Source organism: Artemia franciscana, chromosome 5 (assembly GCF_032884065.1).
Source record: "Artemia franciscana chromosome 5, ASM3288406v1, whole genome shotgun sequence".
NCBI lineage: Eukaryota > Metazoa > Arthropoda > Branchiopoda > Anostraca > Artemiidae > Artemia > Artemia franciscana.
This window is the reverse complement of record NC_088867.1, coordinates 5,094,038-5,110,494: the sequence shown is the minus strand read 5'-3', so window position 1 is coordinate 5,110,494 and position 16,457 is coordinate 5,094,038. Positions and strand designations below refer to the sequence as shown.

General features: G+C 35.9%; 2 protein-coding genes across 2 annotated transcripts in view; one reads left to right on the top strand and one right to left on the bottom strand.

Moving 5' to 3' along the window:
* LOC136026915 (uncharacterized) overlaps positions 1 to 16,457 on the bottom strand; it is a 182,479-nt gene that overhangs the window by 115,100 nt on the left and 50,922 nt on the right. The window lies entirely within an intron of this gene.
* On the top strand, positions 135 to 15,786 carry LOC136026918 (uncharacterized). The gene is made up of 2 exons (XM_065703751.1): positions 135 to 7,938; positions 13,886 to 15,786. The coding sequence occupies exons 1-2, from the start codon at positions 7,409 to 7,411 to the stop codon at positions 13,932 to 13,934; spliced, it is 579 nt and encodes a 192-aa protein (XP_065559823.1). The 5' UTR covers positions 135 to 7,408; the 3' UTR covers positions 13,935 to 15,786.

Sequence of the window (16,457 nt, the reverse complement as noted above, 5' to 3'; positions counted from 1 at the left end):
AAACGAGAGATGCAAAACAGATTCGGATAAAATATTATCTATTATTATATTTGTATTTTCAAAAAAATACTTTTAAATCATTTTTGTTTCTCTTTGTTTCACTAATATTTCTAAAGGGAAAGTAACTAAAAAGGAAGTAACTAAAGAAAAGTAATTGAAGTAGCCTACTTGGAATACTTTCGGACGGAGATTTTAAGTGGACATTCCCATGTTGACTATCTAAGCAACATAAATGATTTTAATCAAAAGTGAATTTCTGATTAAGATAAAATAATATTTATTATTTCAAAAAGGTATGACCAGCCCTATTAGAGCTGAAGTTGATTTAGATTCCCACTAAAAGAAATCAAAACAAAGCAACAACCAATACAACAAGACAAAAGTTAAAATATATCAATCAAGCGTAAAAATGGTCAATACAAATTTAACAAAAATTAGGAAAATATAAAAAATCGTGTCTAAGAATTAAAATGAAGTTTATGCGATTAATGGAAAAAGACAGAGGGAGAGGGGTATAAAATAAAACCTTATATCACGTTGATACAAGCTGTAAATGCATAAATGAAAAAAAAGTCAGTGAGTCGAAGAAGACGAGTTAGAAGATTAGTTTACGTAAAACCCAGTCCGTTTTGCACCCCTTATTTTCACTAATGTCAATAGATTCTAAAAATATGCAGTTTGTTGAGACTAAAAATTCTTTAGTCTTTCCGTGGACAAAAATTTGTGATGATTAAGATTCGAACCTGACTCACCAAATTTAATTGAAGTGTGTTACAACTGCACTATCAAATCTTTTGTAATTAAATAAAAGAAAAAGCAAGTTTTTTTTTAACTTAAAGTAAGGAGCGACGTTAAAACTTGAAATAAACAGAAATGATTCTATATATGAAAGGGGCCATCGCCTCCTCAACGCTCTGCTCTTTACGCTAAAGTCTTTTATTTTCTTAAAAAAAGAGTTATGAGAAAGAGTCAAACTTTAGCGTAAAGAGCAGAGCGTTGAGTCCTCACCCCGCAGCCCTTCCCCCGGGAACTGTAGGGGATTAAGCTTTTAGATTTTTCGACTATGCTGAACAAAATGCCTACCTCAAAATTTTGATCCGGTGACTTTGGGGGAAAATGAGCGTGAGAGGCCTAGTTGCCCTCCAGTTTTTTGGTCGCTTAGAAAGGGCACTAGAACTTTTAATTTCCCTTAGAGCCTCTCGTGAGCCTCTCATGACATTCTAGGACCACTGGGTCAATACGATCACCCCTGGTGAAAAAAACAAATAAACACGCATCTTTGATCTTTCTTCTGGCAAAAATGCAAAATTCCATATTTTTGCAGATAGGAGCTTGAAACCTCCACAGTAGTGTTCTCTCATATGATGAATCTGATGGTGTGATTTTATTAAGATTCTATGACTTGAGGATGTTTCCCCTTTTTTCAAAAATAAGGCAAATTTTCTCAAGATCGTAACTTTTGATGGGTAAGACTAAACTTGATGAAAATCTGCAGACAAATCCGATTCTTTTAATGTATATATTGGTATCGAAACTCTGTTTTTTTTTTTAGAATTTCGGCTACTATTGAGCCGGGATTTTAACTGAGCTTTTACTAAAGTTTTTAACTGAAAGTAAGGAGTGACATTAAAACTTAAAACGAACAGATATTATTACGTATATGAAGGGGTTGTCCCTCCTCAATACCATGGTCTTTAAGCGGAATTTTGACTTTTTGTTCCAGTTATTTAAGAATGACTCCTGAAACCCAAGGGCCATTTAATTAGAATAATAATCTTTTTTAAAAGTTTTACAAAAGCAATGTATTGAGGAGGGGGCAACCCGCCGATTTATATAGTAATTTGTGTTCGTTTTGAGTTTTAATATTGGTCAAAAATCTAATTTTCGATCGTTTTTAAATAATACCGGGAAATCTTGCTTCCCCTTCATGGAAAATTCCCTTAACCGCGAAAAATTTTCTTACGAAAAGATCCTCTTCTTAACCTAGAAAAATCCTCCCCCTCCCCAAAAAATATTTGTACGCTTTCCAACAGCCAATACTGTAAGCAAACAACGGGCAAAGTTTATAGCTTGGAACCCTTCCACGAGGCCTGTGAGGGGCAAGTCATCCTCAAAGACATAGCTATTAAATCCTTTAACTATTCTGAACAAAATGACTGTCTTAAAATTTTGATCAGATGACATTTGGGGAAAAGTAGCCGCCGTCCAATATTTTTGGTCACTATTTCCCATCTTCTAGGATCACTGGTTCGATACGATCACCCCTAGGAAAAACAAACAAGTAAACACTCATTGGTGATCTTACTTCTGGAAAAATTCCAAAATTCCACATTTTTGTACATCGGACCTTGAAACCTCTACAATATGGTTCTCTGATATGCGGAATCTGATGATTTTCATTAATATCACTTGATGTTTGAGGTTGTTGAAACGGTAACTTATCGTTGCTTGGAGAAGGTCTTCTTTTGAGTCTAGTGTTTTTTTATATTGCCCTGCGGACTCTTATCTGTATTTTTATTATTTTATTCTGCACTGAAGACGGTCAAGCGGAGGTTACGACTGAAATATTTACATAGTTTTCTTCTATTTTTCACTGGCTGTTATTATCCTCCTTTTCTCTTCTTTGTGATTTTTTCGTTTTGTTAGATTGTGATACAATTTACGTTCATAATTGAAGTTCCACAAAATGGTTGCGAATGACCCTCGTATAAATAAATAATATTAAAAACCCCTCGCCAAATGGACTAACAGTTCTATTTTTTACAAGCTCCAATAAATGCATCCATAATCTTGAGTGTTGTCGGAATACGAAAAAATAAAGAACTAAAATAAAATTATTATCGATTGAATTAAGTTTATTTTAAATAAAATAATTAATGAATTAAAAATTAAACGGATGTTAAAATAAATACAAACTTTATAAAAAATTAAAACAAATAGATAAGTTTAAATAGTATACTAAAATAAATTAAAACTAAATAAATACATTACATTAATGAAACCAAACATTTTTGTTCTATCAGACAAAAAAAAAATAATGAAATAAAAAAATAATTACTGGATCAAATATTATAATGGAAAAAAATCCCTCAGTGAGCTTCCGGAAAGAGAGGCAAAGACATCTAGAGGTAAACCGTCAGTATAGATACTATAGAGAATAAAATAGATGTATAAGATATATAGTATAGAGATAACTATACAATATAAAATAGATGCTAACACAAAACACGAAAGAGTATTTATATCTCTTGGAGATTTCAAATAATAATAATAAAAGAAAAAATCGAAGGGTTTGGCTTTGTTTGTAATAGTTGCCTTATCGCAAATCCGTGAAACAGAATGAAGATAACACTGGGTAACAGCCAAAATATCGCCAGGGGTTTCTCAACGGATTTAGACTAATTTTGGTGTAAAGTCCGAATATCAGATTCATTGTGCACTATCAGGTCAAATTTCTTAAATAAAGGCATTGGGGTACCTGACTAGCTATACACATGCTACTACCATGTGTCTTAGGTTCAATCATATGTTCCTTGAAGAATATATTGAATTACAACATTATGCTATTTTTTTAAAATAGCTGCACACGTGTATGCGTGATTGGAAGTTTATTTGATTAAGCCTTAGCCAATCAAATTGATTCTAAATTTCATTGCCTGACATTAACGTGCATTTATCCGTTTCTTTCACGTGATTGATACGGCTTCCGCGCGACGGTCATGCAGGAATGATCTTGACGTTTTCTGCTATATCTGTAGAGACTACACGCTGCCAGTGGACAGAAGGAACATCACAGGATTTGTGAAACACGCCCACGAGGCTTACTTTGAAGTCAAACTAGGTGACCAAGATAAGTCTTGGATACCGTGCACAGTGTGCAAGACGTGCTTGGAATACTTGTGGCAGTGGACGAAGGATGTGAAAACTTCGCTCAAGGCTGGGATTTCAATTGTTCGGAGGGAGCCGTTAGACTATACATCGGATTATTACTTTTGCGCCATCGATACTACCAGCATCAGCCGGAAGAGTCAACACAGTCTTCAGTACACCGACCTTCTGTCATCCTGCTGTTCAGTTGCTCATAGCGAATAAATTCCTGTACCAGGTTTCACAGACCTTCCTGACAGCGACGACTGTGCCACCGGTGCATACGAGGGAGGGTATACGGATGAGGAGTATAAAGCAAAAGATGGTCTACTGCTCTTTCCACAATGCGAGCTTAATGCTCTGGTTTGGGATCTCCACCGACCTTCTGTCATCCTGCTGTTCAGTTGCTCATAGCGAATAAATTCCTGTACCAGCTTTCAGAGACCTTCCTGACAGCGACGACTGGGCCACCGGTGCATACGAGGGAGGGTATACGGATGAGGAGTATAAAGCAAAAGATGGTCTGCCGCTCTCTCCACAATGCGAGCTTAATGCTCTTGTTCGGGATCTCAGCTTGTCGAAGACTTTCCCCGAGCTCTTGGCCTCCAGACTCAAAGTGAAAAATCCACTTGGTGAGGACGTGTCTATCACCTTTCTTTCGTAGAAGGTATGAGGTCTAAATGGGCCACTTTTGTCAGGAGGAAGACCTTGTATACTGTCGTGGTATCGCCGTAAAGGTATACCAGTAAACAGTTGAAACACCCCGAACTATGTAAAGAATGAGTGACCGGCGCCAGAGAAGTTAGTACCTGGGGCAATAAACATCATAAACGAACCTATTATTGACCGGGAGAAAATATTGGTCCCACCACTACACATGAAGCTTGAATTGATGAAGCAGCTCACGCACGCTCTGGACAAGGATGGGAGGTGCTTCAGCCACCTGTGCCGAGCCTTTCCTCCACTGACAATTGAGAAGCCAAAGGCCGGCATTTTCGATGGCCCACAGAAACGACAGCTCATAAAGGACACATAGTTAGAAAACCTAATGAACACGCCAGAGTGTGCTGCAAGGAAATCTGTTTTGCAGTGGGTGACAACTTGCTGGGGGAATACAAAGGCAGTAAACCACGCTATAATCGTCAGTACCATGATAGAGGCCTTCCAAAACTTTGGTGTTTGATGAGTATAAAGATGTACTTCCTGTTCTCAGACATGGAGAAGTTTCCTGGAAACCTTGGAGCGATGAGCCACGAGCAGAGAGAAAGGTCCCATCAGGACATGCGCAAAATGAAGGATAGGTAACAGGAAAGTTGAGATGCAGTCATGATATGGTGGACTACTGATGGTCGCTGAAGAAAGACAACCTAGCAGCTGCTCATACACAGGAACCGGAGAAACGCTGATTTATGCCGTAAATTCTAAAAATTATTAAATTCTTTTTAATTAATAAATTCTTTTGTGCCACGTAACGAGTAGCATCCCCAGAGGCACTTTTATGAGAGCCCTATCCTTGGATTCCATGAGGGCCGCATTCCGTTATTCCATGACAGCCAGCAGGTTCATGTTTTGTAATAGGGAATGTTTTTTCTATGATTCTTCTTTTTAATTAAATAAAAAAGACACGTTTTTTCAACTGAAAGTAAGGTGCCCTCCAATTTTTTGGTCACTTAAAAAGGGCACTAGAACTTTTCATTTCCGTTAGAATGAGCCCTCTTGCAACATTCTAGGACAACTGGGTCGATACGATCACCCCTGGAAAAAAAAAAACAAAACAAATAAACACGCATCCGTGATCTGCCTTCTGGCAAAAAATGCGAAATTCCACATTTCTGTAGATAGGAGCTCGAAACTTCTACAGTAGGGTTCTCTGATACGCTGAATCTGATGGTGTGATTTTCGTTAAGATTCTATGACTTTTAGGGGGCGTTTCCCCCTATTTTCTAAAATAACGCAAATTTTCTCAGGCTCTCAACTTTTGATGGGTAAGACTAAACTTGATGACACTTATATATTTAAAACCAGCATTAAAATGCGATTCTTTTGATGTAGCTATTGGTATCAAAATTCCATTTTTTAGAGTTTTGGTTACTATTGAGCCGGGTCGCTCCTTACTACAGTTCGTTTCCACGAACTGTTTGATAATGAAATTTCTAGATATTTAGTTTGTGCTATCCTGAAGTGGTAATATTAGGAAATGTGAGCAATGGTGTTTGAAAGTCTGGAAAACAGAATTTGCCAATCATATGAAGAAACTGTATGCTCTCCATCTGAATAGAGCCCTTTTTACCATGATTTGTTCACATGTTCTGTATATAGTACAGCTCTATAAGATATTCAATTAATTTGATCTGGCATAGACTAAAGCTTGCATTTCTTAGAAAAATAAAGTTTCTCGGTAAGTTCCCCAGTGGACTTGTTAATCGGTACCTTGTTATCATATATTTTAAACCATAGGTGAAAATTGATCATACCCCTCATTATTCACTGAAAGTTCCAATTTTCCGTTCATTTGAAGAAATGTACGCTCTCTATCTGAATACAGCCCTTTTTACCATGAACCCCTCATTATTCACTGAAATTTCCAACTTAATACCCTAAGGTATTCCTGAGATACGCCGTTTTGATAACATGCATGTTGAGTGTGTTTTGATTTTTCTCAGTTCTTTTCTCTCACATTCTGCAACGTTTTTGCCTTCTTACTCTTAGCCTTAGTAAGACTAGTAAAAAATTAACTTCGTAAGTAACGTCTTAACGTAGTAAGACTAGTAATATCAGGAGTAGCAGCATTCGTATTAGTAATAGAAGCAACGGCAGTTGCTAGATTAGTCTGTTGGATCATTGGGTAAACCAAAGTGCACACATTTACTGTAAGAAAACGGCAAAATGTCCTTTTTCAAGATTAATGTGTTTTTTTCTCAAGTTTTAATTTCGTGCTTTGACTTGGCCAATGACCGCATTTCTTCCCCAATAAGCTTCAGTATCTGCCTTGAAACAGCAGTGATTCCTCCTCCAGTGATTTATTGTTCTTTATAATATCAGTATCTCGTTTTCAGGTTCTATGGTTTGGCACATCACTGCAATATACTGATCCCAGAACTAAATGTGGAGATATATTTAAACCAAAAGCATAAAAAGAAGGAAATCAAAATGTACAAACAAAAAGATGTTGCAGGAATTTTCTTAACATTCACACTGAAAGCTATCATTGAATGTGACTATGCCTCATTGTATATCACAGGTATGGCAGGCACTGGCAAGACTTATTGTTCAATATCTAAAATGATCAGTATGTTTTTGGAACTGTTGGAGAGAGAACAGACAAGTCCAGGAACAGAATCTTATAAGATAAAAGATATAATTATCATTTTTCACATGAGTGAGAAGACACTATGCTTTGTTAAAGACATATTTTTGTGAGCTGTAAAAAAAGAAAGACAAAACATAAACGAAACAGAAGAAATTCCAAAACTAATCAAATTCATTCCTGGCAAGGATATTATGGATATTGATACCCAAGAATTATTTTTGGTTGACAAATATGATTCAGAAACAAGATTTAGGCTGTTTTGTGATGACATCAATTTTGACTTTTCAGCTGATACCCATTTCCAGATGTCTGTCGACCTCGGTCCTGAATATTTTAATGTTAAATCATTTTTTCGTTTTTGTTTGTCTCCACCGTCTCGAAATGATAAGGATATATCAGAAAACCGATTTCTGCTGGTTCACCTCATATCAAAAACCAGACACTCAAGATGTTAATCAAGAAACACCAAAAGATTATATGTGTAATGAAGAACTTAAGGATGGTCTTAGGTATACATGTAGTACATACACCCTGTTAAGACTACTCCTGGGATCAGATTATATGAAAGTCGAATTAATCTCAAGAATCCATTTCAATCCAGGAACTCGGGTTATTGGAGAAAAGCCTGAGTGTATTTGTGTCAAAGACTCAGAAGCTATGCAACTTAAAGTGAAAGAACTGATACAACAATTTGAAACAGAAGGATTTAAGAGAGAAGAAATAGCTGTTATTGAAACTGGACAGTGGAAGGATGTGATAAAGTAAGTACTGCGTCTAAATATGAATGTGTAAGCAAATATAGCCTAATTACTTGAAGTTTTTATCTTCTACAATAAAAAATGAGAAGTGGGTAGGATAGTGGTGGTTAGGGTTCCAAGCCGGCTTAAGGTGCTATGATGTAGATTTGAGAAGATATATCGGTCTCCGTCCTGCACTGTTACCCGGGACCATTGCTTTTTCTGATATGAAAACAATTCCAATTATTTAAAGAATCTGATAACTGGATTTTGTAATGTTACAACTTCAAGAATAACTATCTTATCAACATTTGGTTGACGAATTCAGACTAGTGGGGGGATTTTTCCAATAAATATAAGATACTCTTTGAATTTGGGGGGGGATGTTCTCAAGAATTTTCTTTTGCCGGAATTGTGATGCTCATTAGTCTTTACAGTCGTTGCACTTTGTATATTTTACTAATGTCGTTAGATATTGGTTGTAGTAATATGTTTATATTTGATTCATTAGTATTAATTGTGATATTCACTTTTTTTGTTAGTTTCTACTTCCCACTTCAAAGTAAGACTGATGAAGATAATGGGAAAATAGATATTTTGTTTTGGTTATTAACTGGTGTTCAATCTCAGAGGATACAAGATATGGGTTCAATATGTTGTTTCATAATCTGAATAATGAGAAATTTGGGGAGTGGGGGCTGTTTCTGCATATCATATTAGTCATCATGGAATGGCCAAAAAGGAGGATACGTTCTTTCTATAGTGAATTCCAAGAAACATCCTTCTCGAGATATTTGCATTAGACACTGGGTTAGACTTAGTCCTGCATATTTGGACAAGTATCTAAGATGAGATTCTGGGAGACTTAGTCCTGCATATTTGGACAAGTATCTAAGATGAGATTCTGGGAGATGACAGGAAAATTCTATGCGGATGGTAGTGTTTTGTTTTTGTTTTTTCAATAGAACGGTCAAAATGTGCTAAAAAAAAAAAGAGTTGAATGGTATCTTGGCCCCTAAACCCCCAGCAGGACCCAAGAGGGTGGCATAGTTACTTCTCCTTAACAGAAGATCAAAGCTTAAAACACAGAAAAATTATCTTTTAAAACATTATTTTATCCTGTGTAACACCTGCCCGGAAGCACCCTTCTAGTGTTGTGCCACTCTGTCCTCAATTTTGAAATTTTGAATCTTTTTGTTGGATCCATTAAACCCAAGGAAATAACCAAAAATACGAAACAAATCTGAAAATACGGAAAATAATTTTGTTAAAAGTGTCAAAATATAGAAAAACTTGCCTAAGACAAATTCCCAAAATCTGAGACAAGTCCACTCCAAGTTTATTGGCTCCCTACGCCAATGTAACACCTTATTGGTAGCAACCTTTATTGCTTTGCAACTCTGCCCTCAAATTTGAAATTTCTTTCATGCACTGGATCCATTACATCTGAGAAAATAATAAAAAATATGAAACCAGTTCTAAAATATAAGAATTTCAAAATATAACAAAAAAAAGTATGTTTTTGAAGAAATCGAACGGTATGTCAGTCCTCAAAACACAGAAGAACCAGAGCCGAATAACGATCAAAAGTATGAGCTTAACAAAAAGTTGAATTGTATATCGGGCGCTTACCTTAGAAGGGCCAGAGCCTAAGAGGGGGTGTAGACATTTCCCCTTAAAAATAAGCCCAAATCTTAAAACAGAGAACAAAAAATAATAACTTAAAATCTAATAAAGATGAAAAGTAAATCATTAAAACTTGATACGCTAAAGAAGTTGAACTAAATGTTAGCCTTCAAAACCCCAGAAGCACCAAAGAGGGGGGGGGGAACTAGACATCCTTAAACCTGAGAAAATAATGAAAGTATGGAAAAATATTAAAATGCAGGAGTTACAAAACATAGCTAAAAAAAATTATGTGTTAAGGAAGTCGAATTGCAACATTGTCTAGACTTGCTAGAAGAGCTCAGTTGAATTGAAGTTTACAAGATACAATGGAAGCTGAAGCTGCTGAGATTCTACGTCTGATTTGTTCAAAAAGAAGTTTTCGGGTGTGTTGGATGCATAAGGTGATCTATAGGTTGAACAGAGCTAGATCCAAGTGTGATGGAAGGGGTGGAGAAATCTGTTTTCCAGTTAATCAGGACAATAGCAGATTTGGAGGAGCTGAAATCAAGCCCAACTTTCTGACATTCCACTTCAAGGGTTCCAAAAATTTCGGTGATACATTGAAGAGTTCGACTAAGGTGTAGGATGTCATCAGCATATCATATCATATCAAGGAAAGGTTTACAGAGGAAAAAATCAGTAAAGGTGGGCACGGATCTTGTGCTTCCAGCACAGTTATTAAAAAGGTTGGGAGTGGGGATAGCTCCTTGACAGGCCTCTTTCTTAACTGAGATAAGTTGTCTACATGTAATTGGGGCATATCTTTTTCTGGGGGTAGTTTTAGGTGGATACGCAGTCTTGAATATAAATCCCAAAGAGAATGAATGATGAACAGATTCAATCCACGTTTACCAGCTTTTAGAAGCATTGCTGTATGGACAAGAGAGTCGAATGCACGTCTAACATAATACCCACCCAAAAGAAGACTTTCTCCTGACGACTTTGCATCAATCAGGAAATTTGCAATAGCGGTTAAAGCGTCGACACACCCGGTACCTTGCTTAAATCCGAACTCGTATGAAGGGGTAAAGCAAACTTTTTCAAGTTCCCTAATAAATAGTAGTTCAAAGAACTTGCAAAGGAATGTAGCTACAGTAACAGGGCAAATGATGTACTGTGGATTTCATATTTCCCTTTTTTAGATATAGGAATCAGATCTCCGATGCAAAAAGAAGGAGGAACCATAGCCTGAGTAAAAATCATCTGCATAAGCAGAGATAGATGGGATATAAGAAGTTTTCCCCCGTATTTCAAATGAATTGCACTAACTTGGTTGACATAAGATGAACGTTTCCATTTTAATTTTTGGATGGCATCTTCGACAGAACGGGCACTGACCGTAAAATCTTGATCAGGCTTAGCATCCAGAAACTGATCCACAGCTACTTCATAAGATTGCTCTATGATGGGATCAGGGGCAGTATACTCAGATTCGTAATATGCATACCATTCAGCTTCTGGAATGTCAGCTGAGGACGGTGACGAAAAAGCGGGTAGTATGTAGTATGTGATATGCGGTACTACAAAGTAGTATGTGGAGACGCCTGAGAATCAGTTTCAGACAAATTAAAATTAAAGTCTCCGGCTATAAATAATTTTTGCTACAGAATAAATGAACTAATGGTTCAATGCACTAATGAAACAATTTTGCTTTTTGCTGATGATACAACAGTAGCTACCTCAGCTAAGACAGCGCAGCTGCCTGAGAAGTCAATGAGGGAATCAGTTGATAAAATTGTAACGTGGAATGAGGGTAAATAAACTACGGATAAACATAAGTAAGTCTAATTTTGTCATTTTTTCACAATCGCCAGATTTTTACCCATGGATGAGTTATAAAACGGAGCTTTAACTAGTAAAATTCTGGCTAAAAATCTAGGTATAATGAAGAAACTCAAACATTTTTTTTCTTAAAACTCTTCTCTGCCATCTTTATTTTTCTCTTATCCACCCGTATATACTTATTGTTCGAGAATTTGGCTCTCCACTTTTCCATCTATCCTTAAACCAATTCCTTAAACCAATAAGAGTTCTATAAAATCGCGCAGTTAAGCTTTTAGCAGGGACTCCTCCTCGTCAATCTGATCGGGAATTTTATCCAACCTTGAAAACTTTGCCAGTTGTTAGCCTCCGTGAATTTTATGTATTGTGGTTTATTTTTGGATTACTGCAGGATATTCAACCTTTAGCCTCCGTGAATTTTATGTATTGTGGTTTATTTTTGGATTACTGCAGGATATTCAACCTTTAGCCTCCGTGAATTTTATGTATTGTGGTTTATTTTTTGATTACTGCAGGATATTCAACCTTTAGGGTCCGTGAGTTTTATGTATTGTGGTTTATTTTTGGATTACTTGCACATTACATTTTTGGATTACTTTTGGATTTACCCTGTTACATTTCGAAGAACCATTAAGGAACTGCTTTTTTTAGATAATGAGTTTTGGTTCATTCGTTTATTTAATTTATTGTGGGGGTTATGATGATATGTAGTTCACCGAGGAAAAGTAAAGTAATCATGTTTTTTTTTTTTAATATAAAGTTGAGTGTGGTGGTATTAGTGGTGTCGGAGACCTAGTGTTCTTTTATTTTATGTATTTTGTATTCTCTTTCTCCCCCTCGGACAGGGTTTGCTTTTTACGGCAGGTAGAAGGCTAACCATTTTTTTTTGTTTATTAACTGTTTAATGAATAAGTCCTTGTCTCTCTAAGACAGGATAAACCTAGGAACTGATTTTTTTTTTTTTACACAAGAACCTATCTTTTCGTACGATGAAGCAAATAATCACTCTGACTGATCGTTAGAGTAATCAGTAGGTTCACCTTGTGTGTATAGTAGATACTCACTAATATAAACACAGGAGTTCACTCTCATGGCTGATTAATGATTGTTTAGTTCGAACAAGCTAGAGGGGAGTACCGGTTTAACGGAAGTAAAAAGTCCACAGAAAGTCTGCCTCTATTATTCAGCTTTCTAGTAGGCACAGAGTGTGACGTTATACCATCAAATGTGATTCGCCACCCATGTGTAAGTAGCCAATTACCCTACTTACCCATGTGTAAGTAGCCAATTACCCTACTTACCCATGTGTAAGTAGCCACCCATCGTGCGGTTTACCTGAGTTTAGTATAAATATACAGTTTTAGCAGCCACACGTTGCAGGGGTTTATCCGCTTCAATCCAAACTGAAAGCCAAAACTTAGCAAAAAAGCAACCATTTCGTACCGGAGTACCGGTTTAACGGAAGTAACAAGTCCACAGAAGGTCTGCCTCTGTTATTCAGCTTTCTAGTAGGCACAGAGTGCGACGTTACTCAATTCTTTGATGATTTTGCCTTTTTAATTTCTTTTTAATTTTAAGTGTTTGACTTATGTACTGATTTGAATTTTTTTTCTTAACTTTTACTGACATATAAAGCGAATTCGGCTCTAGAGAGCTAGTGATAGTCTTTTGAAACTAGATATTATCTTATCTTATGCCATCAAGTGTAATTCGTCACCCATCGCAGTGGTTTATCCGCTTCAATCCAAACTGAAATCCAAAACTTAGCAAAAAAGCAACCATTTTGCAAATTATAATCAGTTGACCAGCCGGGCTCTTCAGTTCTAACTTTTACTCACCTAATTTTTGCAAGAATTAGGGCATGAGTAAGTTCAATACGATAAATGTTCAGCCTAACTCGAGAATAACGCATATTCTTTCTTGATCTCTGCATCAACAAATCGAACTGAATACAAATTTTGCGAGGACATGATTGGACACATTCTGGAAAAGATCTGGAGACTTCCTATCCCAGTCATTAAGATAAAATATAGATTGGTTTTTCGGAAGCTAGTTAGAAGAAGAGCCAAAATCACCGACCAGAGCACTAAAAGACAAGGGTAGTGATCTGACATAAATTTGAATCACTAACAATTAATTAGAACTTTTAATATAATAAAGTTAGAATAATGGACAATCAAACTTTAAACTAATGGACACAATTGTCCATATAGGGCTTAGAAACTTGAAATCAAATTACAAAATATTCTTTTTTTCAAATCATAGTAGGTTGTTTTTATTGTTGCAACGGTAGTTGCAATCTAGCAAAGGTCGTCAAAATAAAGAACGTTATTGAAAAAATAATTGGGAATTATCCCTAAACATTGAGTAGTTTTTTATTATTTTATGAACTATATTTGTATTTTCACTTGCACTCTTTGCAAGAATCCTTATATTATACTTTTATTATACTTTTTTTTATTCCATTATACTTGTTACATATACTTATTATACTATACTTATTGTACTTTTTTTATTCCAGGGATGGAGAAAGTGTTTTTCGGAGGCAAAGAGCCTTATCAGTTCTTTAGGAATTTCCGATGAAGAAATTAAAGATCCTCATTCAGTAAATTTTTTTTAACAGAAGAAATTTTCCATTTCGAGGAAAGGAAGATAAAATTAGTGTTATTTGTGTTAACCAAAACTTGGAATCATTTACGGAGCTAGAAACAATTATTCAAGAATTGAGTTCAAAAGGTTTCAAGAGGACAGAGTTTATCATTCAAGCTATTATGAATCATTTCAATGACAAGGAATCACGAGATAATCTCAAGATCCATGATCTTATAGAAGCAATTAGCAGAGTAACAACCAGAGTTACTATTGTTTATACTAATGGGGATCAGTTACTTAGTAGAATAGCACAGCAGTTTAAAGAATATACTCCACAAATTTTGCCGGAAGATGGTTACAGCAAAACGTATAAAATCGAAGAGATTTTTTAAAAACTCTTGACAAAGTGTATTCCTTTTTCAGTGAATTCAAGTGTATTTTAGTGTTTTTTATTGTTACAGTGGTTGTTAACCTTTTCCTTTAATTTTTGCTTGTTTAAGTTTGCATATCTTAAAAAAAAACAAAGTGGGAGGAGAGTATGGGGAGCAGGGGTGGTGAGGGAAGTAACACAACATCTACTGGGTAATGGGAATGGTTTGCAAAAAGAAAACAAAGCTGACATTTGTAATTAAACAAAATGAAATTAAAGAGCTCGTCCAGCTATAAAATTTGCAGTATTTTAGCTATATTAGGGAGGGGGAAGTGTGAGGGGGTAGAACATCCTTGCATGCTTTTTGGTTATGTTTGTGTATTCATTTGTAAAAATTAGCTATCACATCAGCTTATAGAGCTAGGATAAAAAATATTTTAACAATTTCGAGCTTGCTTTGATTCAGTTGTTAAGAGAAGAGAAATTCTTTAGAAAATTGCATTTTATTTGGCTCTCTTTATGTTTTGTAACATATTTAAGTAGCATAGCTGCTACAGTTATTTCTTCTCTCTTAAATCATTCTGTTTCAAATTGTTGTATCACCTCTTTCACTTTTAAGTTGCATAACTTTGGAGTCTTTGACACAAATAAACTCAGGCTTTACTCCAATAACCCGAGTTCCTGGATTGAAATTGATTCTCGAGATCAATTCGACTTTCATATAATCTGATCCCAGGAGTTGTCTTAAAAGTGCAACGACTATAAAGACTAATGAGCGTCGCAATTCGGGCGAAAGTGATACTGAAATTCTTGAGAACCTCCCCCCCCCCCATTCAAAGTATATATTACATTTATTGGCAAACTCCCTTCACTAGTCTGAATTTGTCAATCAAGTGTTGATACGATAGTTATCCAGCTATCAGATTCTATAAATAATTGAAATTGTTTTCATATCAGAAATTGCAATGGTCCTGGGTAACAGTGCAGGACGGAGACCGATATATCTTCTCAAATCTACATTAAAGCGCCTTAAGCCGGCTTGGAACCCTAACTGCCACTATCCTGTGCACTTCCCATTTTTTATTGTAGAAAATAAAAACTTTAAGTAATTAGACTATATTTGCTTACCCATTAATATCCAGACGCAGTACTTGCTTTATCACATCCTTCCACTGTCCAGTTTCAATTACAGCTATTTCTTCTCTCTTAAATCCTTCTGTTTCAAATTGTTCTATCAGTTCTTTCACTTTAAGTTGCATAATTTCCAAGTCTTTGACACAAATAAAGTCATGATTTTCTCCAATAACCCGAGTTCCTTGCACCTTGCGATGGCGTACTGGACAACGCGTCCCCTTCTAAATGAAGGTTCGCAGGTTCAATCCCACGCATTCTAAGGATTTTCCTGAACTACATGTATACCTAAGACCGTCCTTAAGTTCTACATAGCGCAAATAATCTTTTGGCGTTTCTTGATTAACATCTTGAGTGTCAGGTTTTTGATATGAGGCGAACCAGCGGAAATCGATTTCTGATATATCCTTATCATTTCAGGACGGTTGAGACGAAAAAAACAAAAAACAATTTAACATTAAAATATTCAGAACAGAGGTTGACAGACATCTGGAAATAGGTATCAGCCAAAAAGTCAAAATTGACGTTATCACAAAACAGCTTGAATCTTGTTTCTCAATCATACTTGTCAACTAAAAATAGTTCTTGGGTATCAATATCCATAATTTCCTTGCCAGCTTGTCTTTAATAAAGCGTAGTGTCTTCTCACTCATGTGAAAAACGATAATTAAATGTTTTATCTTATAATATTCTGTTCCTGGACTTGTCTGTTCCCTCTCAAACAGTTCCAAAAACATACTGATCATTTTAGATATTAAACAATAAATCTTGCCAGTGCCTGTCATACCCATGATTTACAATGAGGTATAGTCACATTCCATGTGAAACCACTGCGGTTTCAATGCAGATGCTGAAGCTTATTTGGGAGGAATGGAGTCAAAGCACGAAATCAAAACTTGAAAAAAACACATTAATCTTGAAAAAAGAACATTTTGCCATTTTCTTACGGGAAATGTATGCATATTGGTTTACACAATGATCCGATAGACTAATCTAGCAA